This window comes from Gymnoscopelus braueri (assembly GCF_963280865.1).
Source record: "Gymnoscopelus braueri genome assembly, chromosome: 8".
NCBI classification, from domain to species: domain Eukaryota; kingdom Metazoa; phylum Chordata; class Actinopteri; order Myctophiformes; family Myctophidae; genus Gymnoscopelus; species Gymnoscopelus braueri.
The window spans coordinates 22,599,668-22,624,874 of record NC_137609.1 but is presented as its reverse complement, the minus strand read 5'-3'; the positions used below and the strand labels follow the sequence as shown (position 1 = coordinate 22,624,874).

Below are 25,207 nucleotides of genomic sequence, written 5' to 3'. Positions count from 1 at the left end.
TGTGTGTGTGTGCGTGTGTGTGTGTGTGCGTGTGTGTGTGCACGTGTGTGCGTGTGCGTGTGTGCGTGCGTGGGCATGTGGGTTTGGGTGTGAGGGACTGTAATGAGTTTTCCAGATGTGCAAAGAGACAGGGTGTGTGTGTGTGTGTGTGTGTGTGTGTGTGTGTGTGTGTGTGTGTGTGTGTGTGTGTGTGTGTGTGTGTGTGTGTGTGTGTGTGTGTGTGTGTGTGTGTGCGCGTGTGTGTGTTTGTACACTGTATATACCAGTATACATATTATACACATATACAGTATATTGTATACACACATACATGAACATATACTGATGTGCTAATGCCTCCTTGGGGCACATGCATTATGCATGTTGTGTGGTTTGATATAAGAGCGTTCTATAGGCAGACTGATCAGCTCTGTGGATGACTCCCGCACGGCTGTGCAGTGGAGTGTGTTAGCCACCGAGTGGCCCATTTATAAGGCTGTGTTTATGGGCTCTCAGAGGCCGCCGCTTGCCAATAATTGGCGTCTGTATTGCTCTGTAAGTATTTGGCGAGCCGCGCGGGACAGACCGGGTCCAGTGGCAGCAGAAAAGGTCAGACCGCTGCCGCTGATTTGGCTGGGAGCGCAGGGATGAGGACGGGGGATCGGGGTGGGAGTGATACTGGATTGCTTTTTGATTGTGCCACCTCCCTAAGATTTGAAAATGAACTGATGCTGAGCGGCTTTCTCTCCTCCTCCGTCTTCATCCCATCCCATCCCCACTTCCTTTCCCCCTGTGTTTCTCCTCCGACCAGTGATCCTGAGTCCATTCGGCCTGAACGGCACCCTGACCGGCCAGTCGTTCAAGCTGTCGGACCCTCCCACCCAGAAGCTGATCGAGGAGTGGAACCAGTTCTATCCCATCAGCCCCCGCGCCAAGCAGGGCGTGCCACCGGAGGACAAGGCGGAGGACATGGACTGGGAGGACGACTCGCTGGCCTCCGTGGAGGTCCTCGTCGGTAAGGACTGGAGGGCACGCTGGTCAGCCAATGCTCTGCCTTCTCTGAACATGCCGTTCTCACCTGTGATGAATTGTTATTTTCAGTGGTGGAAGAAGTACTGAAAGTTGCAATACCGCTATGTAGAAATACTCTGTTACTCTGTTAACCCATTAAGACCTGAGGCGATTCTTAAAAATGTTTTCTAAATCCTAACAGTTTAAAAAAAAAAAAAAAAAAAAAAAAAATGTTTTCAAGATTTTTCTAAAATAGCAGATCTACAAGCTCATAGCGCGGCACTCGGTGCCGCGCTATGAGCTTGTATATCTGCTATATAATAGCCAAAGAAATCTAAAGTGACACAAATGCGTTCCAGGTTAATGGGTTAAGTAAAAATCCTGTATACATTTTTTTGCTCACATTTTTCAAAAACAATCTCACAACACGTTATGAGCTTATAGATCGGCTATTTTTGAATAGCCAAAGTATATAGGGCATATTAAGCGGTTAATGTATGTTTTGTAATAATAATGTAAACCTGCAAAGTAACTAGTAACTAAATAATAAATAATTGTAGTGGCTTAAAAAGTACAATATTTGTCTCTGAGATGTAGTGTAGTAGATGAAAATGGCAATACTACAATTAAAGTAAAAGTACCTCAAAATTTTACTTAACCCATTAAGACCGGGAAAAGCATCTGTCATTTTAGATTTTAACCACTTTAACCATTATTTTATACTTTGGCTATTTTTGAAAAATCGTGAAAATGTTTGCAAATCTTTGAATATATATGTTTTACGTCAAGATTTGCACAATCTTCGCGATTTTTCAAAAATAGCAGATCTGCAAGCTCATAGTGCGGCACTCGGTGCCGCGCTATGAGCTTGTATATCTGCTATTTTTGAATAGCCAAAGAAATAAAAATTAAAAATGACACAGATGCGTTCCCGGTCTTTAATGGATTATAAAGCACAGTACTTGAGTAAATGTACTTAGCTACTTCTTATTCCCCCACTGCTGCTTAATCTCCAGGTGGCGTGCGGATGGTTTACCCAGCCTGTCTGGTACTGGTGCCTCAGTCCGACATCCCCGCCGTGGCCCCCTCGGGGTCCTCCCACTGCACCGCCGTCTACTCGGGTGGCCACCAAGTGCCTGTTTCCCGGCGAGAGCCTGCCATCTCCTCCGTCACCCTCACTCCTCCCACCTCGCCCGAGGAGGCGCAGACAGGTACCACCGGTATGTATGTATGTAGGGCTGTCAGCCATCATGAAATGCTATGTAGACGATTAATTGTCATACAAATAATTGCGATTGATGATGGAATTGTTTTTTTTTGGCGTTTGGACATTGGAACATTCTGTTTGCCTTTTTTAGGCTTTGTTAACCACAATTGCACTGGGCAGATATGACAAATAACTTCAATATACAAAGAAATGACTGACAATAATACCAATAATCAAAATGAATTATGTGTCAAAATAAGCCATATTTAATATATTTTTTTAAATAATGGAAATAGCAGCTCTAGCTCAGATCACAACGCGTCACATGGTGGGCCATTGTGAGCTTGTAGATCTGCTATTTCCACAGTTTTTCTAAATGTATGAACATTTTCCAACACGGAAACGTTTAAGACGATTATGCAAAATAATCTCAAATAATTGCAATTAGGTGATTATGTAATAATTGTGACAGGCCTAACTGGTATGCTCAACGTGAAGTTTAAAAATGTCCACAGTCTGTTTGTAGAATTGTTGGTGACGACTTAATGTGGCTCTGATTATTATTTGCAGTCGATTTTCTATTAATTCTCCTTTTCTAATTATATTTCTGATTCTTTGTTTTGCATTTAAAAAAGCTAATTTAGGGCTGTCCTGAATACCTTTTTTCAGGCTTCAGATAGTCTGCACATACTCCAAACGAATATCCGAATTCTTGTTCTAAATGAATTAGTCAATAAATCAAATCAAGGCTCTTTGCGGTGAGATTCTCACATCGACAAAACATGAATTTGTCATATTTTCCGTGTAAAACCAGGAAATGCCAGCTTGAGAAAGTTGCTTTACAGTTGATAATCTATGTAAGAAAGCTAATCCTCTTAGTTACACCAATTTCTTTCTTGAGTTGTTTTGTTATCACTGGGTAATTGCTGTTATTGCCTAAACAATTCACCAATAAACTGCTTCACAAGAACAATGTTGGTGTGAGAGATTCGCCAACAATGTTTTTATGAAGCAGTTTTGTTCATTGAGGTCAAGCATTTATAAAGATTTCTATGTCCGTTTAGCCAAAGGGAACAACAAACCCAGACAGTCACTCCCACACAACACTAGCCAAAACACCCACAAGCAACCAGCAGCAGATAAACATGGGATGCACTTCTCGTACGAGCATCCGAATATTAGGGCCAGCCTTAAACTATATATATTTTTTGCATGTACTATGTTGTCTTCTGTAATATGAGACCAGACATTTACAGCAAAACATAAATATAATTGATAACATAACTTTGTGCACATCAGCAGCTGATGTTTACATAATGTATTGATGTCAAGGACCATGGCAAAATTCTGTACGTAATCAGCACATTTTGTGTGTGAAAATAACTGAGCCGATTCGTTTTTAGACGTTGTTTTCATAAGATGTTGAGCTGATATAATTATATTTGCGATGTTGCCAAGCTGCCCACTAAACACACACTCCGCCCCCTCCCTCCACCAGTGGATTCCCACTCGGCCCAGAAGTGGGTGAGGCTGTCTTCATCAGCGGACGGCTTCAGCGCAGACAGCGCCCGCCACCATGGGGGCAAGGTCCCACGGAGGCTAGCCAGCCGGATGGTGGAGAGGGTCTGGCAGGAATGCAATATCAACCGAGCCCAGAACAAGTAATGTTGCACACACCCAAACACACGCACACGCACACGCACACGCACACGCACACGCACACGCACACGCACACGCACACGCACACGCACTCGCACACGCACACACCACCTGGTGTCCCTATTTTTTGGGCAAAGGTGTATTATTTTTTATTTTTTTGCAGATCTACAAGCTCACTACACATTGTGAGCTTGTATTATCCGCTATTTTCACTGCACAAGACAAAGTATAAAATAGGGCTTAACAAAAAAATTACAAAAATTAGCAGTGGCTTAAAGCTGCCGTTTGCAAAAGTGCTTCTTCTGACGTTGCTTTTCTCTCCTCAGACGCAAGTTCTCAGCGACGACCAACGGTACCTGTGACGAGGAGCTGAGTGAAAGACTAGGATCCTGGGATTTTGTGGAGAATTCGCAGAGGTCGAGCTGCAACTGCTCCAGGTGAGCAGCGTGACGTCACAGGCCTGGAGTTGATTAGCACGGACGCGCTCGTACCCTCAGTGATGTTTAACCCATTAAGACTGGGAACAACGCATCTGTGTGTTTTCGATTTCTTTGGCTATAGATAGCTGATCTACAAGCTCATACAGTAGCACGGCACTCGGTGCCACGCTATTAGCTTGTATATCTGCTATTTTTTAATAGCCAAAAAAATCTTAAAATGACAGAGATGCATCCCCGGATTGAATCGGTTAAAAGACGTTGCACAGAAGTACGCACAGCTCAGACAGGGCTCTGGAGCTTTTGGCTCAGCAAAAAATGATGTCTGCAACCGCATTGCCCTGGAGTTGCGACAAGGATATTATTCTTCATTTTCTTCAATTCATCACTATCTTGACTAAGTGACAGCCATGCCGGGGATTGAAAACCCCTCGCTCGTGTGTGTTTCTGGAAGGCAAACATTTTATTCCCCACACTGATGGGAATAATGCGAGAGAGAAAGAATAGTTTGACCTCCGATGGGACACTTTAGGGACACAGCCACGCTAAAAGGAGATCGTACGGGTCTACACGGGGCCTAATGCTGACAAATGAGCCAGTGGCGTGTTGGGAGTGGGCTAATACGTGCTGGTGTAGTTGTCGCCTTGCCTTCTCATCTCCTAGGATGGAGACAGGCGCAAGTCGTATAGTAAACAGTTCCACTCTTACTATACGACCGTGGAGCTCAGAAAGGGAAAAGGCTAGTAGTCAGCACAAACCCCCCTCTGCTGTCTGCCGGTGCTCACAATCACACACTCACCCAAATACTCTGGCACATTATTTACTGCCTGACACCTTGCACCCCGAGGCTGCATGTTACTGTGTACATGCGGGCGTGTGTGTTTGTCAGCTGCAGATACGTGCATGTGTGTTGTTATGGTTGAATGGGTTTGCCTGGGTCTTGTACCAGAACTCGGATTTTCTTTATTGAAGGTGCTGTAAGTGATATTCTTTTGTTAAAATAAGTGTTAAATTGCTCTATATTCCCATAATAATCATTGCTATATAGGGTCTTTGGTTGGAAACAGTGGTCTCCCTGTCTCTCCGGTTCTTTAGTGAACAGAAAATACTGTAGATTTTCAGGTCAGGATACCAATTTCATCCAATCCGGAGAGAGAAGATATGCAGAATACAGGATAAACAAGTGAATTAAGAAGTGATGAAACCAAACAATTAGGAAACAAAATTGGAACTGGAACACTATAATATGTAAGATGATAAATGCCCACCCCCCCTAAAGAGCTGTAGAGACGGAGAGGCCCCTGTTACTGCACTCTATATCAGTGATTACTAGAGCAGAATATAGAGCTTTAACTTTTTAATAAAGTCATTTTGTTTGAACCGAAACATGTTATTTGCAGCACCTCTAACCCTATACGCACATAAACCCAATGTAGAATTTAGAGGGTCTTACCCTGTGTCTTTGATCCATTAGCAATTGGATTGTCCCTGTAACATTACAGACTTCAGTCCAGATATTTCCTGCCCTGTCACAGTAGCAAAAAACTCAGTTTGTAGACCAATGTTATCCATGCCAAATACTCAATCTAATCTGGGCGCTTTAGGGACTTCCATTCTTGTGCTGACTCCTAAAAAGGGGCTACAAATGAATTGATTGAACACAGTCAATTCCAGAACCAGGTATTATTAAGTTGGACTAGGCATGGTTTTACCTCAATTTCTGGTACCTTTCCACCCAATGCAGACAGGTAGACATGGCTGGCCCAGGGCAGACTGGGCCACTTATATGGAGCATGTTAATTTGTTGGAGGCTGCCCAGCTCTTTAGGTGACATTGAAAAGGGAATCCCTGGGCAGCCACCAAGTTTTAATTTCCCATTGGCTTGGCGTCTGTGTGTGTGTGTGTGTGTGTGTGTGTGTGTGTGTGTGTGTGTGTGTGTGTGTGTGTGTGTGTGTGTGTGTGTGTGTGTGTGTGTGTGTGTGTGTGTGTGTGTGTGTGTGTGTGTGTGTGTGTGTGTGTGAGAGAGAGAGAGTCTGTGTCTGTGAATGTGTTTATCCTGCCATGTAGTTGTCTGTACACAAATATCCATTAAAGGAGATTAGAATAGCCCTGTACCACCTTCTCGTCCTCTCAGTGGTCGCCCAGACATATATAGACTTAGGAATCACTGATTGCTGTCAGGGAGTGAAGGCTGTTCAAAATAAATACAGACATCACTGTTCTGGTATTGGCGCGCTCCAGCTAACAAGCAGCCAGTACTGCTGACACGCATACACACATTGAGAACACAAACGTAGACAGACAGGAGGAGGAGACGCCTCCTCACAGCACTTTGAGGAGGCTTCCTTCCTTAGGAGGAAGGATAAAAGGACACTTTCCAGGTGTTCTAGATCAATATGAATGCATTGTCAAGGTCAATGCCATGTGTGTGTGTGAGTGTGTGGGCAGGTGGGGGGACGGGGACAGGGGCGGGGACGGGGGCGGGGGGCTGTTCTCATAATGAAACACTTGTCTACTAGCACTTGAAGATGGCCTAGTCATGGCATTACTCAGAAATAAGTGTGTTGTGGATAGTGGTTCGGCAACAGCAGCAGCTGCAGTTGTTTACTGGGAAGCATGAATCTGTCTGTCTGTCTGTCTGTCTGTCTGTCTGTCTGTCTGTCTGTCTGTCTCTCTGTCTGTCTGTCTGTCTGTCTGTCTGCCTGTTTCTCAGTCAGTCAGTCAGTCAGTCAATAATGGTGAGGTCTAGATCCCTCTGTCAGCCTAAAGAACAGAGCCTTGATAAGACACATTATGGCTGAGTAGAACCCAGTCAGAACAGCACAGCCTTCATAAGGCAACAAGGTTAGAAGGTAGCTAAGGAATGTATAGTACATAACCGAATGGCTGCTAGATGGCAGAGCCAGATGACATCTATTATTGACACAGGGCTTTAATTATTCCTTTAAGGGTTTGTTTGATGTTTTTTGTGTTTATTTGCCATTGTGCGATGTAATTGATATAGGTTTAAGACTCTTCAGGACATCTCTGTGCCATCATGGGACATGTCCATAATGCTGCATATCCACGCATTTTAAATTTGTGCCAACAAATCGATCAATTCTCTGACGTATTTCCACTTCTTGTCTTTTCCCTTGTGCACACAGACACAAAGCAGTGAAGCAGCGGTCAGGCAGCACCCCAGGCCAACCCCCGTCGGCAGGACAGCCCTCCCAGACCCCCACCAAGCACAAGGCCGGGGGAGAGAAGCCTGAGAAGGGCGACAAGCAGCAGAAGAGACCCCAGACGCCCTTTCATCACCGCAGCCCGACCAGCGATGACGCCTCCATGGACAACGAGGCCGCAGCGGGCCAGAGGCTCACCATGAGGGGAACGGACGGGGGCCGCTTCCCCGGCATCCGTTCCACAGACGTATCGGCCATCTCCAAGCCCCCCCAGCTCCACAGCGGAGGCGGCGGCACGGGACCGTCGGAGCAGTCCGGCTCGCCTCAACCTCCCCCGCTCAGCCCCCACCCCTGCGAGCGAGGCGAGGAGCAAGGGGAGGGAATGAAGAACCCCTCCACCCCCAACAGCCAGCACTTCTACCAGCCGCCCCCTGAGCCCTGCCTCGCGGGGGCAAAGGGCGGCGGCGACGAGCCCGGAGGGGGGCTCGAGGGCATCGCCCAGCACTTCCCCCATCACCACCACCACCACCAGAACAACAACAGCAACCACCATAATCATCATCATACGGGGCTGGGCGCCTACCCCGAGCCTCCGGAGCCCACCGTGTACGTGGGGGCGGCGGTCAACTTGGAGGAGGACAGCTCCCATGCCCCCTGGAGGTTCTTCAACCTTCCCCGGAGGAAAGAAGCAGAGTTGCCCACGCCGCTGCTGCCGCTGCTGCCCGGGGACAAGCTGAGGGACGAGGCCGCGGCGGGACAGGACGGCATGGTGTCCATCACAGAGTGAGTGACATCCTGTCAGTCAGCCAAGCTACTGGTTTCCATGGCTTCTGGAGAGCGTAGAAAATTATGCAGAAGAGGCTTTAGTCCAACCGGTGTGGATCTGTTGAAGACCATACCGATATTCTGAGAAAGGGTGGGGATGGAAAATCGTCACTCTCCCTCTACCTCTCGAAAGCCCCCCTCACACACACACACCTCCCGCCTCATCCCCCCCTCACTCCCCCAGCCTCAGAATGTTCTGCGGAGCACTACAGACACACACAGCATGTTAATCTCTCGCTATGTGCCCTTTTGACATCATACGTCACTAATGTGCAGGGCAAGCAGTACGCATTGATTCCCTAACGCGCTGCGTACACATGCGTGCATGCGCTCATGCACATGCACGCACTGAACCACGGGGGGAGATGCCGAGGAAGAGCAGGGGTAGATGAAAACATGCCTCCGCTCTGTTGTTGTAATGACCTGTGTTAAACTCACTCCATTGATAGAAATGCTGCCCTCTGGCTAACCGGGGAGCGCACTTTGGAATGGGCTCAGTCGGGAGCGTGGCTATCGTCCTGGAAGGCATCATGAGTTAGAATTGGCACTGAAACAGAAGCCACGGTAGCCCCCTTTTGTATAGTGCTAGCAAAGTGTTATGTGAGGCATGCATGGATGGCGGGCCGGGGGGGACTTGTCCTGTCCAGTGGGTGGAGAAGCGGGCATGACTGGCTAACAGTCCGCTGAATGGCGGCAACGGTGGGAATTAACGCTGGGGTTGTGCAATCCCAAGGGGGCGGGCTGCTGGGCAGGACTATTCTGGAGTGCTGTAATCCTCATGACCACGGCTTTGAATGGTCACTAATCTCTGGCCCGGGCAACTGCGCACTGTCACCCTCACACCAGAGCTGTCCAGGCACAATGAGAGAGGGGAGGGGTGGGAAGAAGAGGAGGGGAGAGAGGGGTGAGAGAGAGAGAGAGAGGGGGAACGTAAGATGGGTCAATCCCTCCCTGCTCCGACAGAGCGGCCAGTCGTTTTTCTGTGTTCACTCTACGTCCCTCCCCTTCATCTCTGTGGTAGTGGTTGAGGAGCAACAAGTAGGTCACAGTCATAGTTACATCAGTTTCTAATGAGCCACACTGCACACATGCTATGAATGTGTTTATCTGAGGTGTATGACCAATCAGTACTGAAAGTCACTCTGCTATTTGTGTGAGACGCTGTTTACACTATTACGCATTAATGCCTGTTGAGTTGTCAAAATGCTTTCTGAAATCTAGTTGTAAAAACGCAACAAAGATGCATTATATCCAGATTTAAATCAGATAGAAGAGGTGGTCTGAGGAAGCTGATTATAATCTGCTTTTCAATGCGTCTACAATGCCTTTACACATTTTTATCTGGTTAGACACAATCACCTAGCATTAAAAGGCACCTTGAGTAATCAGATTGCAAGTACAAACAGGCTCTTAAAAAGGGCGATAGTGGTGTAAAAACAGCTGTCTGTGCTACACAACCAGCAGCTCTTTGACAATCACCTGCACAATATCATACAATCCTCATCACGTCTCTGTCTTATCAACAGACTGATGTCTACAACCAAGTGGCCTCTGAAGGTGTCAGAGGAGCGTGTTCAGATGTACCGGGACCGACAGAACCAGTACCTGGCCGCTGCCATTGTGGACGGCGACTACGAGCCGGAGGTGGACCCCTACGCCTTCGAGGAAGGGGACGTCAAGTTCACCTTTTCCAACAAGAAGGACAAGGCAGGCGGTGAACGTGAGCCTGGCAAGAAACACAAGGTAAGTGGCCACCGTGTCTTGAGGGCTGCAGGTTTGATTCCCGTTATACAGCCTTGCCCATGTTCCTGCTGAAGCGCCCTTGAGCTGGACACACGCCAATCACTGGCTGCTTGCTCATTGTCAATCAACCAGGAGGATAATGAAGCCGTCAAATGAAGTGCCTCACACTTGACCTGTCCTTCAGTACCCTGCTCCTCCCACACTGTGTGGAAGGAGCAGGGGGGGGGAAGGGTGATGGGGCCTCATTATTAGGACCCAGGGAATGGGGGGAAGTAGAATACAGGCCATATGCCGGTGTGTTTGGCAAAATACTGTGCTAAAAATAACAGGGCGACTGCTTTCCACACTCTCTCTGCGAAAATGCTAACTGAACAGGAAACTTAAGCCCCCCTAGCTGCCATTGTTAGCGGAGCCCAAGGGATGACCACATAGTTAGCCCCTCTAATTTCCTCCAAGTTGTTTTGTTTTTCCACTTGGACCTGGACTCTCTCGCCCTCCCCCCTCCCCTCCCCTCCGCTCTGCTCTGCCTGTGGGGCTGTTGTGTGAGCACTGGCTCCGTTTCCAGGCCAGGGCCACCTGTTAGCTGTGGATCGCCGCCCTCAGCATTTGGAAGAAGAACGTGAGTGCGAGTTTGTGTGCCACTGTGCGCTCAATCTGGCTTCATGTTTGCAGAAACCTTCACAGAGGCTCGGATTCAATCCCGAGAAACAAACCTGGCTTACTGAACCATTAAGCTCAAAGGGCACTCTCCACTTCAACCACCCCCCAAAATCAACCCACCCACCCCTGAGGCTTTGTTGTGTGCTGGAATTTAAGGGTGAAGAGAGTAGACTCATACTGCATGTACTCCCAGGGGTGGATTGTGTGTGTGTGTGTGTGTGTGTGTGTGTGTGTGTGTGTGTGTGTGCGTGCGTGTGCGTGTGCGTGTGCGTGTGCGTGTGTGTGTGCGTGTGCGTGTGCGTGTGTGTGTGCGTGTGTGTGGTGTGTACGTGCGCGCGTGTGCGTGCGCTAGTGTGCGTGCTCTCTCACCCTGTCACTTCAGACAAGCTTACCGGTAATTTGGCACAAAACAGTTTTTCACTCATATGTTTTTAATCAGCCATTCATGTGTGTGTCAGCTCACCTCAATAGCCCCTGATGATTCTTTCCATGTCATGTTTATCGGAAACTTTGTATCTCCATATCTCACCTTTTTATGTTTTTTAACTACTTGAATCCCAGCATCAAGTCTACAAACTTGAGAGCTTGTGAGATTGTAGATTAGCTATTTTTGGTGAAGAGATTTGCTGTAGATTGGATGAAGTGGACCAAGTATAGAGGAGTATATTGGATCCATTGGAACACAGTTTCTTTTCCTGAAAAGTCATGTTTTTTATTGAGCCCAACCAATATATTCGTTTTGCCGATATACTGTATCTGATATTTGGTTGACATCTGTAGAAATTATGCAGCCATGTTTTTTAACCACGTTATTATAGCCGAAAGTTTTGATTAAAAAAATATATATAGCAGATCAATAGCAGAGCTATTTTGAGAGCTAGCTTTTGATCAACTATTTTTTTAAACATTTTGAATAGCACTTAAAGGGATTGTTGGCAACATTAAGCCTAAATTTGAAAAATATCTATATATATATATATTTTGCATTTTTTCCCCTCTATCAGCCACTATATAATGATGCTGGGGTGTTTTCCTGCACTGAAACACAGTCCTCTTTCTGAAATCCGTATTTCCCTACTGTTTATGTTTGTCTCGGGCCGTAAATTACGCATGCATGTGCGCATCCGTGTCCGTGTGAACTTTTTACTTTCGGTTTTAAAACGCTCTCAAACTTCGTTTTTGAGGCACATAATTTACTTTTCAGATAGCGTTTGGATAGAATTTAGTTGTTTAACTTCATATATGTGGTCAATTTGTCATGAAAGAGCCTATTTAAAAATAAAAATTCAGAGAACCGGCAGGGGCGGGCAGTTCCGCGAATTGTATCCGAATAAAGTAACCTATATTAGGCGTTTAGAAGTCCCCTTAACTCTATGGAAGTCCTCCCTGCGTCACCCCCTGGTGGTCGGGGAAACGAACTGCTGGAGTTTTTTTCTTTGTTTATCTCTGAATCGCCTACAATCCCTTTAAGTGGTTAATTAAGATAAATTATTAATTTGTGTTTATTTTCATTAATTGTTTTGCTTATAAGTTATACGTTCTTCAATAGAAGTTTTTCAAATTAATTAGAAGATTTTGCACCAAAAATCTGGCATCGGTCAGACTCTAGTTTTGGACACACAAGGTTTCCGGCCAATATGTCAGCTGAATGTATGTGAATGGACCATAATCAATAACATGTCAATTTCATTACTAAGTAATGACATTGCAAGAGTTAAAATAAAAATGTGAAGTGAAATCTCCCGCTGTGGACCGTTCTCTAAAGTCAGCTAGGGACCATGTTGGAATGAAGTGTGAAGTGTTCATCCTTTAAATAAAATCAATCAATCAATCAATCAATCAATCAATCAATCAATCAATCGTTGTGCCGATGTCGTCACCTTGTGCCTCAGTGGAGCATTGGAATAGAATAATAGACTACCATTGGATTATAGTGTGGTATGTTTGGTGTAATTGTTGATGTGGATAAAAATAAACTAAACTAGAAAAAGTGCTCCTCGGAGCACAGGTCTCCGCCAGGTCAGGTAGGTTATTGTGGCCTCCTGGTGGCGCTATAATAGGCCAATGTTTAAAGGGTACCATTTGTTCTTAGGCCTTGCACGGCAATCGGACACTGCATTCATGGTTTGAGGCATTTTGTGCAACATTTTTTTTTGCTAAATTAGACCTGCTGGTGGCGCTATAACAGGCCAATGTTAAAAGGGTGGCATTTTTTCCTCAACATAGAGTGAATGTGCGTGTTGTTGTGTGTTGAATGTGCATTTTGTTCAAAACAAGCCACTACTGCAAACTTTAGATGTCAATCTTAGCCAATGAGGATGTAATATGAAAAATCACATCCGTCTTGATCACATGACTATGGAGATCATGTGTACCGATTTGCGTGAAATTTGGATAAAATCGGAAGGAGTAATATAAAGAAATGTGTTTTACATAAGTCGGCCTCCTGGTGGCGCTATAAAAGGCAGATGGGAAAAATGCAGGGCAAAGGTTTTTCCTTGACCTCTAGGGAGTGCGCATACAAAGTTTTACACAGATCGGTGCAGTTATAGGTAAAAACATGAATCGGCCTGTTATAGCGCCACCATGAGGCTGATTTGAAAATTTTCAAGTGGCATTTCTTCCTCGGCATAGTGGAAATATGCGTGCAAAATTTCACAGAAATTGCATGCTGTGTTCATGATTTGAGGCATTTTGTTGAAAATGGAGTACTCCTGCAAACTTTGGAAGCCATTTTTAGCCAATCAGGATGGAATATGAAAAATCTGAAAGACAGGTTTTGTTTAATGACTATAGAGATACAGTGTACCGATTTGCGAGATTTTTTGACAAAATCTGTAGGAGTACTGTCAAAAAATATGTTTTACACAAATCGGCCTCCTGGTGGCGCTATAAAAGGCCCATGTGAAAAATTTGGGGCAGAAGTTCGGAATTGGCATCCAGGGAGTGTGTGTGCACAGTTTCGCTGCGATCAAGCCAACGGTGGCGGAGATTAGCTGGTGACAGACGGACTGACGGACGGACGGACACACGGACGGACGGACACACGGACGGAGGGTAAAACATACTCTCTCGCCATGCCTTTCGGCCTGGCGGAGACAACTAAACTACAGGCAGTAATGCAACGCTGGAATATTCACACACACACACACACACACACACACACACACACACACACACACACACACACACACACACACACACACACACACACACACACACGAGCACGCACGCATGCACATCCATCCATCCAGTTTTCCACTTAAAGCCGTGCTATTGATAGGGGTTGAGACATCATTAGCACCTACGTTTTCCTGGCCTGGCCTGGCCTCTGTGTGTATTTTGTGTTGCGTATTGGTCCTTCAAGAGAAGCAGATTAACCCCCCCCACACACACACACACACACACACACACACACACACACATACACACACACACTCCCCCCATTCCTGTTACACAAAGAAAAGCCCTGAAGCGTATATTGCAATCAATGGCTAGAACATAGCATCCCCATTCCCTGGCTGTAAGTGGTGCACAGCACACAGCGTACTACACACTAGGCCCCATCACAGGAACACACTCACAGTTGGAGTAAGAGCCCTCCCCTGATATCCTCATATTGACATCTGGGCGGTAGCATTAGAGGCCATTTTTCAGATCGTGATTTTTCTCTCCGACGCACGCTGGAAATCTAATTTGCCACAGCAGAGCCCCCCCCCCCCCAAAGAGAAAAAAAAACAGCACTGTCCTTGGAGAGAGAGTGGTCCCCAGGCTCCTGTGTAATTTGACTGGCTTCAGAATGGGGTCTGCCTGTTTGTTTGGCAGATGTCCCGTTGGTCTCAGGTAGCACAAGCTTTATTTCTTCATTCGTTTTAGATTCAGTTTGACCCGTGAACGCTACCCCCCCCCCCCCTCCCCCCAGACTCCAGTCGATGAGTTTGATCAAAAATTGTTAGATACTGGTCTGGCAGAAATTCACTTTTTGACATTGCTGTACAATGAGTGATTCTGTTCCCTCTGTTTCATTTAATTGTACTTTTCTCACCCAGGGAGAAGACGGAGCAGCCGGTCCATCAGACGGTAAGACTGCTCTTTTATTTCTACAACCTGACCCTTTGGCTTGCTATGTGGCAGGGCTGTTGTGTCTTACAAGCGCACACACATGCACGCACACGCACACGCACACGCACACGCACACGCGCGCACACACACACACACACACACACACACACACACACACACACACACACACACACACACACACACACACACACACACACACACACACACACACACATGCACACGCACACGCGCACACAGTCTTTCTGTCGGTGGTATGGACAGTAACAGGCCTCTGATATGGTTCATGATTATTCACCAAATCTATTATGCAATTTAAACACTTATACATACAGACAACACTTATGTATTGTCTGTATGCAGTGTGTGCGTTCATGCCACAGGTTGTTTCTGCTGCATTCTGTAGAACACCCACTCCCCCGGGTTGACTGAATTGAGAGTGAATGGGAGGCAGACAGGTAGCACTACTACCGGTAGTCAGAAGACGTTTTCCTCTTCCAGCAAGTTTCCAAATAAAACATCAGCCCCCCCAGAACACTTAATGGCACCACTTGATAAGCTCTGATACAGACCTCTGGGACTGCACAGTGTTAGGAGCCAAGTGGTTGCGCGGGCTAAACCAAACCCTGTGTGTGTGTGTGTGTGCTCCATGTCTCTGCAGACGCTCAGCGGGCGGCCGCCAGCAACCGCATGGCCTCCACCAGCCTGATCCACGAGACGGACCTAGTGGTGTCCATCAATGACCTAGACAACCTCTTCAACTCAGACGAGGATGACCTGGCTGTGAGTATTAAAAAAAAATGCTTTGCTACCTGCAGAAGTGTCTGCACGCACGTATGCGTGAAATATGTGAAAGTGCATGTTTTCCGTCGTGTGTGTGAGGCTGTTCACATATGTCTGTGCCAGTCGGAGTGATGTCTCCATGCTGCCCATCAACGGCTGTCAGATCCTTCTTCAGCCCACTGTGGTCTAATATAGTGGCTTAGATTCCAAACGGCTTTCCCCAGCTCTGAGATGGATGGCTTCCAAACAGCCACTCTGTCACTACAACTGGCACAGCACTGCTGAAGCCCACTACATTGATTCCACAGTCACACACACACACACAGACACACACACACACACACACACACACACACACACACACACACACACACACACACACACACACACACACACACACACACACACACACACACACACACACACACACACACACACACACACACACACACTGGCACACACGCAGGCACGTCTGCTGCACATTCATATACACAACACAAGAATGCAGTGTAAATGATCAAATTCAACAGAGGTCCCAAAATGCTTTGTATGCATGTCGTACAGTTCTAAATTGATCAGCTTTAGTCTTAGGCATACACTATTGTAAGAATGAATGGTGAGTAACATCACTGAGAATCCTTTTACATGGTTTTCAAACGATCGTCTTTGATTGTTGAGGTTGCTAAAAAAACGCTTTTAACCTCTGTCGACAGCCTGGCTCCAGGCGAGCTGCAAATGGGACGGAAGACAAGTTTGGCTCCAAGGAACCAAAGCCAGCCACTCTGGACCCTGTGTCCTGCATCAGTATGTATTTCTGTCTGTCTGTCTCCGGCTGTCTTTTTTTCTCAGCGCATTGATTCACTTCATGCATTCCCTTATCCCAAAGTCGGTTCGATGATTAGATTCCCTTAACCCCTCGAGCCCTCTGAATATTAATGATGATATAGTTTAAATTGGAGACCACTTTAAGTTTGACGTGTATTATTTCTCTGTACACAATGCCTGGTAAGTGGGATGGGATCAAATGCATTGATCTCTAACGAAAATGAAAGCTTTCCTTACTTCCAGCACCATTAGTGCTCCCCTTGTGCCTCGCCACCTAGTGGCGGAGAGCACAGCTGTATTTGTTTATCTTTGCGTCCATGGTTTTTGGCACAGAACTGACATCTTAGTCATTGGAGCAGGTGCTACTGTCTCATTATCTCCTGTTTGACAGTCACATTGACATTGTTTTGTTTGTGCACTTATCAGTATAAACGTGCCATAATCTGTTGCTCAGTAAACATGGAAGACATGAATATGAAAGCCGGATTTAGGCATAGCCAGATTCTATGGTGTTTACAGCAGAATTAGATTTTAATTATTTAGCAATTTGAGCATGATTAATAATTTATGATCTCTGATTCAGGCAACACAGCAACATGTACTTTCCTACGACTAAACAGGCGTGCTGGTCGTACGGTACCACTGGTGTATATGAATAAATGCATGCCAACCCAGGTCTAGTGTTTTCAACACAAAGCCTGTTGGTGAGATGCCTCCCATGATGCATCTGGCTATTATGAGGTGCCAATGCCGTTTGTACACAAAGCTCCTGTGAGAGGAAATTAGGGTGTTCAGTTGCCGCCTGACATTGTTCATCACTGCATTGTGCTATAATTTGGAGTTATCTTTCTTTAAACAGACACTTGTACACTTCTGACCTGCAGCCTTTGTAGCTAAATCAGTTTGCTACAAAGCTTTTAAACCTATTTTTACAGACTAGCTTTTATGCTTTAATAGCCTTTATTGCATTGCTATATGTTTAGAATTGTATCATTTCATCCGTTTTTCAACTGCAAAGCACTTTGTTTTAAAAGTTGCTATATAAATAAATGTTATTATGACATACGTAGGTTCAGTATCTCTACTTGGAGAATCTGTCTCTGACAGCCCGTGTCTTTTCTCTGCTCCAGGCTCAGCAGACCTACACCAGATGTTTCCCACGCCTCCCTCGCTAGAGCAGCACATCATGGGATACTCTCCCATGAACATGTGCAGCAAGGAATACGGCAGCATGGATCCCAACCAGGGTATGACCTCGCTGGATGGCACCTCTTCGCTCGGAGGCCACTTCAAGATCGAGGTGGAGGAGAGCTTCTGCAGCCCAAAGCCCTCTGAGATCAAGGTGAGGCTATGGCTTGCTTGATCTGTCTGTAGTCCACCACCGCAGTGGTTCTCAAAGTGGGTGCGTGCGTGCGTGCGTGCGTGCGTGCGTGCGTGCGTGCGTGCGTGCGTGCGTGCGTGCGTGCGTGCTTGTGCGAGGAAGAGATTTTGATTGCTGTTTGTGATCATTAATGAGACCCAGAGTTCCAATATGAAATTGTGTGATACGACATGTTTACTACCGGCATTTGCTTTATAGTATTACACTTTTATATATTGTATTAAATGTTTTATTATATTTCATTTAAAACGTTATAACAATCATGAACCGTTGATTGCAAAAGTCAATAATAAAATAGTAAAATAAAAAAACGTGGTTTCAAAACCGACAAACCAAATTGTTTCTGTAGGGTTATACATGTATGTACAGTACTTCACTGTGCTCATAGCCCTTGCTGTGCCTTCTGTCATCCTCAGGACTATTCATTTGTGTACAAACCAGAGCTGTGCCAAGCATTTGTGGGCTGTTCGATGTTTGCCCCTCTGAGGACACTACCCAGCCAGTGTATGCCCCCCATCAAGCTGCCAGAGGAGTGCATCTACAGACCAAGCTGGACCATGGGCAGGGAACTGCTCAACCCTGTGCCGGTCATGGCCTACCTCAACAAGGACAGGTACAGCCATGTTTGTGCCACCGCTTTGAATGAGACTCAAATGGGACTTGTGCCAAATGAGGAAAAAAAATGTTTTATTAAATATTTGATATAACTGCAATGGCAAAAGAAGATGAATGACAACATGACTAAACCCATGCCCCACTATATATTATGAAGAGTTTGATGTGAAGGAGACCTACTGTATGTTGTTACAATGCAAAGTTGCATCAAAACATTGCACCTACACCTGTAGTTGTAGTAGGCTCATTCATGTGTACAAAGGGAGGCGTTGTATCAGTTTGATCAGCTAATCTATCTTATCTCTCTCTCCTTCCTACCTACCTACCTACCTACCTACCTACCTACCTACCTACCTATCTCTTTCTCTCAGTCCACACACAGGTCTATCCCCAGGTCCCCCTTAGCAGGCTGCTTTGTTTCTCATGCATGATTGCCCTAGGGCGGAGTAGGGAAATGAGCATAAAATGCCTTCCTGGTTGAAGATGAGGATTCTGTAAGGAGAGTGCTTAGATGATGTGCGTGGTGGCTCCCTGTCACCTCACAGCTCATCCACCCACCCCCTTCCTTAAACTAAACAGGCAACACTTGTATGTCCTATGAGCAAACTTTGTATAAGTTTGTTCTGAGTTGACATTTCCGTACATTGCAAATTGGTTTGTTATGGGTGTTAATCTTGTTCTTAAGGCTGCAAGCCCGTAAGTTACTGTACATACATGTATTATCTCCTGTGCAATGTTCATCTTGGGGACACGAAACATTACAAACCCCCCAGATCACATCCTCAGGCAAAAAGATATCATCAGTCTGCCCGTAGACCCTCGAAGTTGTACAGCATTAACAGCACACACATGGTTTGAGCAATATATTATTACCTGGGATAATATATGGGCTGTGCAGGGAGAGACAAAACAGCCAGCCATGCAATAGGTACCTTACACACAGCAAAGACTGGCCATTAAAGTCCCAAAGTTTCAAAGGAGTCCTGGCATAAGGGACTCCCTTAGTTTTTTTAAAGGCCCCATAAGGCCCCATAATTGTCGTAATACAGTTTGCAAACGCCTGCCTTCCTTAACCTGGTTGGCTGCAGGAGAGAGGCGTGCAGGGACTCCGTTCTGATGGAGCCCTGCCAGGAGTCGGTTCCCACATACTCTGCGAGGGACAGGATGTGCTCCCTTCTCCCTCACACATACTCAAAGTCTCTCTCCCTCTCTCTCTCTCCTCACAGCTGCTTGCCAGCCCATAAATAGACCTTACCTCAGAGGGAACGCTTGTTGAAATGCTTGTCTCTCCCTTATGCTCTCTCTCTCTCTCTCTCTCTCTCTCTCTCTCTCTCTCTCTCTCTCGGTCTCTCACTTACATTCTCTCCCGCTCTCTTTCTCTACTCTTCTCCTTTTTCCTGTTCTCACTGTCTACCACTCTAGTTCTCTCTTGTGTAAACATGTGTGCAGTGTGAGCCTACACTGCATTCCTCTTGCAGCGCACGTTGTCGTTGTCGCCCTGCTGTTCTCTTATTATTAGTTGACCTATTTACAGGAATGCAGTCTGAACAATAGGATGGTGCAAATGCAATATTTACATTTTAGTTGATATTTTAGCAGCATCACATTAGTGTTAGCTTTTTTCCTTTTCCCCCGAAAACAAAATTAAGTAAACAGTGTAGTCTAGTGTGCATTCCTGCATTGTTTTTGTCAAATAAACATGTTGTTTTCCTGTTTGGTTATTGTTTTTTAACCTTCTGCTTCATGAATAATTATTTTGTTAAGTGTTCTTCTGTCTCACTCCTCTTTTCCTTTTCTGCTCTCTTTCCATTCTGTCCTGTCTCCAGTAACATCCCCAGTGTGGGCAGCACCATGGACCAGGACTACAGCCAGAGTTACACGCCCCAGACCCACACGCCCTTCATGTCCAACAGTGCGCCGCCCAGCAACAGCGGCGCTGGTATCCTGCCCTCCCCTGCCACGCCGCGCTTCTCCGCCCCGACCCCGCGTACCCCCCGCACGCCTCGCACCCCCCGCGGCCCTGCCAGCGTCCAGGGCTCGCTCAAGTACGAGAACTCGGACCTCTACTCGCCGGCATCCACGGCTTCCACGTGCCGGCCACTCAACTCGGTGGAGCCCGCCACGGTTGCGTCGGTCCCTGAGGCGCACAGTCTCTACGTCACGCTCATCCTTTCAGAGTCGGTGATGAACCTCTTCAAGGACTGCAACTTTGACAGCTGCTGCATCTGCGTGTGCAACATGAACATCCGCGGCGCCGACGTGGGCGTGTACATCAGCGACCCTGTCGGCGAGGCCGAGGAGCCTTGCGGCTGCGGTTTCAGCGCCGTGGTCAACAGGCACTATGGCAACGGCTCGGGTCTCTTCCTGGAGGACGAGCTGGACATCATCGGGCGTAGTTCGGACGCGGGCCGCGAGGCAGAGAGGCGCTTTGAGGAGCTGCGGCACGCCTCGCTGGAGAGGACGGGCGCGGGTCGGGGCTCGGCCGAGCGTGTCCCGGACGAGCTGATCCTCCTCCTGCAGGACCAGTGCACCAACCCCTTTTCGCCCATCTCGGCCTCCTCGCCGGAGGCCGACGGGCCTCCACGGGGGCTGAGCGGCGGCATCAACGCACCTCCACCGTGCGTGAGGGTAGAGGAGAGGGACTACCACAGCGACTGCTACATGGCACTGGAGCACGGCAGGCAGTTCATGGACAACATGTCTGGGGGCAAAGTGGACGAGGCGTTGGTCAAGAGCACCTGCCTGCACCACTGGTCCAAACAAAATGGTAAGGTGATATCTGCATGTTATTAAAATAAATCTACAATGTGATGGTTTTCTTGTAAGGGAGTATTTTTTTTTAAAGAGATTAGAGATCCCAGAGAAAAGGTTCTGGCGAGTTTTGAGCCCATGTCAATAAGGGTTAGGGTCTGATTTATTTATTTGTTTTCATGTTTGTTATTCCAAGTTCATCCTCAAAGATGCCCAGTTCACACGCTCTACTTATAGCAGTAGTTATGTTTAAGACTAAAGTCAACGCAAACTTTTATTGATACTGTAGCACTTGAGTGCAATAGGTAGGTTTCATGAAGGAAACAGTGTTAACCCAAACGCTGAAGGGTTAAAAGGACGTCAGGTGGTGATGACCACCTGTTCCCCCAGGGGGAGACTGTTCCATAACCTGGGAGCCAGGACAGCAAAAGCATCGAACGTGGAGCATAGCAGAGAGCACCTGTACTAATTAATGCACAGTAGCACCCATAATTCATCTGTGCGCCCCTTCCTTTTCTTCCTCGTCCTCTCTCTCCAGCGGTGGACGTCAGTGCACTATGCTCTCAGGATGTTCTGCGAGTGCTCATGTCCCTCCAGCCTGTACTGCAGGACGCCATCCAGAAGAAGAGGACGGTGCGCTCGTGGGGCGTGCAGGGACCGCTCACCTGGCAGCAGTTCCACAAGATGGCCGGACGTGGTTCCTACGGTAATAATTGTGACCCACAATATCCAACTTGCTGTTTGGTTGTTAAGAACTGGAACGCATCTGTGTCATTTTTAGATTTGAGCTAAAAAGCATTATTTTACACTTTGGCTGTTCAAAAATAGCAGATCTACAAGCTCATAGCGCGGCACCAAGTGCCGCGCTATGAGCTTGTATATTGTATATATATGCTATTTTAAAAAAATCATGAAAATGTGTGCAAATCTTTGAATATATATTGTTTAAAGCGAACATTTTTAACTCTATTCTTTGCTTCTGGGGGGTCCCTGAAACAAACATTTTGAGATGGGGGTCGGCGGCCAAAATCATTTTGGGGGTCCTTGACATGAAAAAGTTTGAGCACCACTGATATAGAAACATACGTTTTTTTCAGAATACTGTTGGGATTCAGAAGACATTTGTAGAATCGGCCTCAGGTCTTAATGGGTTAAAATCAGTGGATGTTAATTACATTTTTTTTTAGTTTTGTGATACCCAGTAGGAGATTGACAATAGCATTTGTAATGTTTTTGCTGGGTTCGTGCGCGCATGTGCGTGTGTGTGCGTGTGTGTGCGTGTGTGTGCATGCGTGTGTGTGTGTGTGTGTGTGTGTGTGTGTGTGTGTGTGTGTGTGTGTGTGTGTGTGTGTGTGTGTGTTTTGGGAGTAGGGAGATCAATAGGCAGCGCAGTCCCTCTGCTGCGGGCCAGATGTCCGCTCTGTGGGGAGGAGAAGCTGCTAGCTGGCTCTCAGGATTTGACACTTTCCTCGTTTTACACCACTTACTCATCACTCTCGCTCTCCCTCTCTCTCCCTCTGTCTGTCTCTCACTGTCTCCCACAGGCACAGACGAGTCCCCAGAGCCTCTTCCCATCCCTACTTTCCTGGTGGGCTACGAGTATGACTTTGTGGTGCTGTCACCCTTTGGCCTGCCCTACTGGGAGAAGCTGCTACTGGACCCCTTCGGCTCCCAGCGGGACATTGGCTACCTGGTGGTGTGTCCCGACAACGAGGCCCTGCTCAGCGGAGCCAAGAGCTTCTTCCGAGACCTCACTGCAGTCTATGAGGTTAGTACTGCAGAACTGTGGTGTTCTTGAGGCAAAGTATAAAGATACTCCTGGTGAAATATTACTCAACTAAAAAGGGAAGGTTGCTTAGTCAAAAAGTACAAATTACATGGTCAATTTTATTTTTAAAGGAGTAGTTCACCCAAAAAATGACTTATTTCAATTACACACCCCATGAAGCATTGAATTCTATGGAGATTTTTTAGTTTTTGTCACATTCCTAAGCCAATAATTTGATGACCGGCGGAGTCCCCGGTAGGAGACTCAAATAGTCTCCATTGAGTCTCCTCAATAGGAATGCGACAAAAACTAAAAAAACTCAAGGCTTCATGGGGTGTATAATTGATAGACAATAAGTCATTTTTTGGGTGAACTACTCCTTTAATATCAATGCACTGCTGTTTTAAAAAAGGTTCCCCAAAAAATATCACTGTATTTGAAATAGGGCTTAAGTGGTTTATTGCCTCCCCCAGGCCAAAGGCGTGGCAGAGACTATGTTTTGCACCCTGTCCGTCCGTCCGTCCGTCCGTCCGTCCGTCCGTGTGTGTGTCCGTCAGTCTGTGAGCAGCTAATCTCTGGCACCGTTGGGGCCGATCGCAGCGAAAATGTGCAAACACACTCCCTGGATGCCAGAGCAGAACCTCTGGCCTGAATTTTTCAGATCGGCCTGTTATAGCGCCACCAGGAGGTCGATTTGTGCATAACACATTTTTTTATATTACTCCTACAGATTTTGACCAAACAAGGCCACTAGGCCGAGGAAGAAATGCCACTTTATTTTTGTTTAATCAGCCTCATGGTGGCGCTATAACAGGCCGATTCGTGTTTTTACCTATAAATGCACCTATCCATGTAAAACTTTGTATGCACACTCCCTAGAGGTCAAGGAAAAGCCTTTGGCCTGCATTTTTTACATCTGCCTTTTATAGCGCCACCAGCAGGCCGACTTATGTAAAACAATTTTTTTGATATTACTCCTTCAGATCTTATCCAAATTTCATACAAATCGGTACACATGATCTCCATAGTCATGTGATCAAGATGGATCTGTTTGATTTTTCATATTCCATCCTGAATGGCTAAAATTGACATCTTAAGTTTGCAGGAGTGGCCCGTTTTGAACAAAATCCCTCAAATCATGAACGCAGCGTGAAACTTTGCACTCACATTCGCACTACGTTGAGGAACAAACGCCACCCTTTTAATATTGCCGTATTATAGCGCCACCAGGAGGCAGATTTTTGCAAAACATTTTTTAATATATTTCTCCTACAGATTTTGTCCAAACATCACGCAAATTGGTACACATTATCTCTATAGTCATGTGATCAAGTCGAATCTGTCCGATTCTTCATATTCCATCAACATTGCTGACCCACAATAACCTACCTGACCTGGCCGAGACCTGTGCTCCGAGGAGCACTTTTTCTAGTTCATTATGTACTTTTTCCCTTCCTAGGAATGTAGTGGAATCAAAAGTACAATAATTGTCTTTGAAAGGTAGTGAAGTGAAAGTATCAAAAAATACAAATACTCAAGTAAAGCACAGATACTCAATGATATCACTAATGAACCACTAGAGTACTCATGAACTGATAGACAACTAGAGTACTCGTAATAACTGTCACTGTCAGTTGAAAACGGCCTGTTAGTGGAAAGATTGCGCTGCATATTGTAAACCGCTATGGATAAAGACGTTATAGAAATTCAGACCTGTTACCATTTACCACTGCAACTTCAAGGCTGAGGCCTCATTGCTTTTGTGTGTTTGTGTGTGTGTGTGTCTCTCTCTGCAGGCGTGTCGACTGGGCCAGCACCGGCCCATTTCCAAAGGGCACCCTGACGGCATTGTGCTCGTGGGCGGCACCGCGGCCAAGAAGCTGGCGGAGCAGCCGGTGAGCGACTGGTTCCTCAAGGCTGCCAGCAGCAGCAGCAACAGCGACGCCTTCACCAAGCTCAAACTCTATGCACAAGTGTGCCGCCATGACCTCGGTAAATCAACAACCGCCACGTTTCTGGGGCCTAGGTAGGGCCTGGGTAGGGGGGAAGGGTTCTTTTGCTGTTAAAATGCTTAACCCATTCAATCCGGGAACGCGTCTGTGTCATTTTTAGATGTCTTTGGCTATTCAAAAATCGCAGATATACAAGCTCATAGCGCGGCACCGAGTGCCGCGCTATGAGCTTGTAGATCTGCGATTTTTGAAAAATCGTGAAAATGTGTGTCCACATCGAACATTTGTAAAATATTTCGTTCCAGGGACCTCCAGAGGCAATGATTTGAGTTACAAATGTTCGCTTTAAAAATATATATATTCAAAG

At 46.5% G+C, this 25,207-nt stretch overlaps 1 protein-coding gene across 1 annotated transcript in view; it reads left to right on the top strand.

Annotated features, from left to right (window-relative positions):
* The window catches only part of med13a (mediator complex subunit 13a), a 91,487-nt gene that overhangs the window by 53,835 nt on the left and 12,445 nt on the right, over positions 1-25,207 (top strand). Inside the window, exons 5-19 of the mRNA XM_080434672.1 lie at positions 791-994; positions 2,007-2,210; positions 3,696-3,858; positions 4,183-4,293; positions 7,440-8,240; positions 9,809-10,025; positions 14,735-14,765; positions 15,427-15,548; positions 16,262-16,352; positions 17,504-17,715; positions 18,171-18,367; positions 20,196-21,136; positions 21,659-21,826; positions 22,665-22,888; positions 24,685-24,880. Coding sequence (XP_080290798.1) covers positions 791-994; positions 2,007-2,210; positions 3,696-3,858; positions 4,183-4,293; positions 7,440-8,240; positions 9,809-10,025; positions 14,735-14,765; positions 15,427-15,548; positions 16,262-16,352; positions 17,504-17,715; positions 18,171-18,367; positions 20,196-21,136; positions 21,659-21,826; positions 22,665-22,888; positions 24,685-24,880 — 3,882 coding nt within the window. The remainder of the gene's footprint in view (positions 1-790; positions 995-2,006; positions 2,211-3,695; positions 3,859-4,182; positions 4,294-7,439; positions 8,241-9,808; positions 10,026-14,734; positions 14,766-15,426; positions 15,549-16,261; positions 16,353-17,503; positions 17,716-18,170; positions 18,368-20,195; positions 21,137-21,658; positions 21,827-22,664; positions 22,889-24,684; positions 24,881-25,207) is intronic.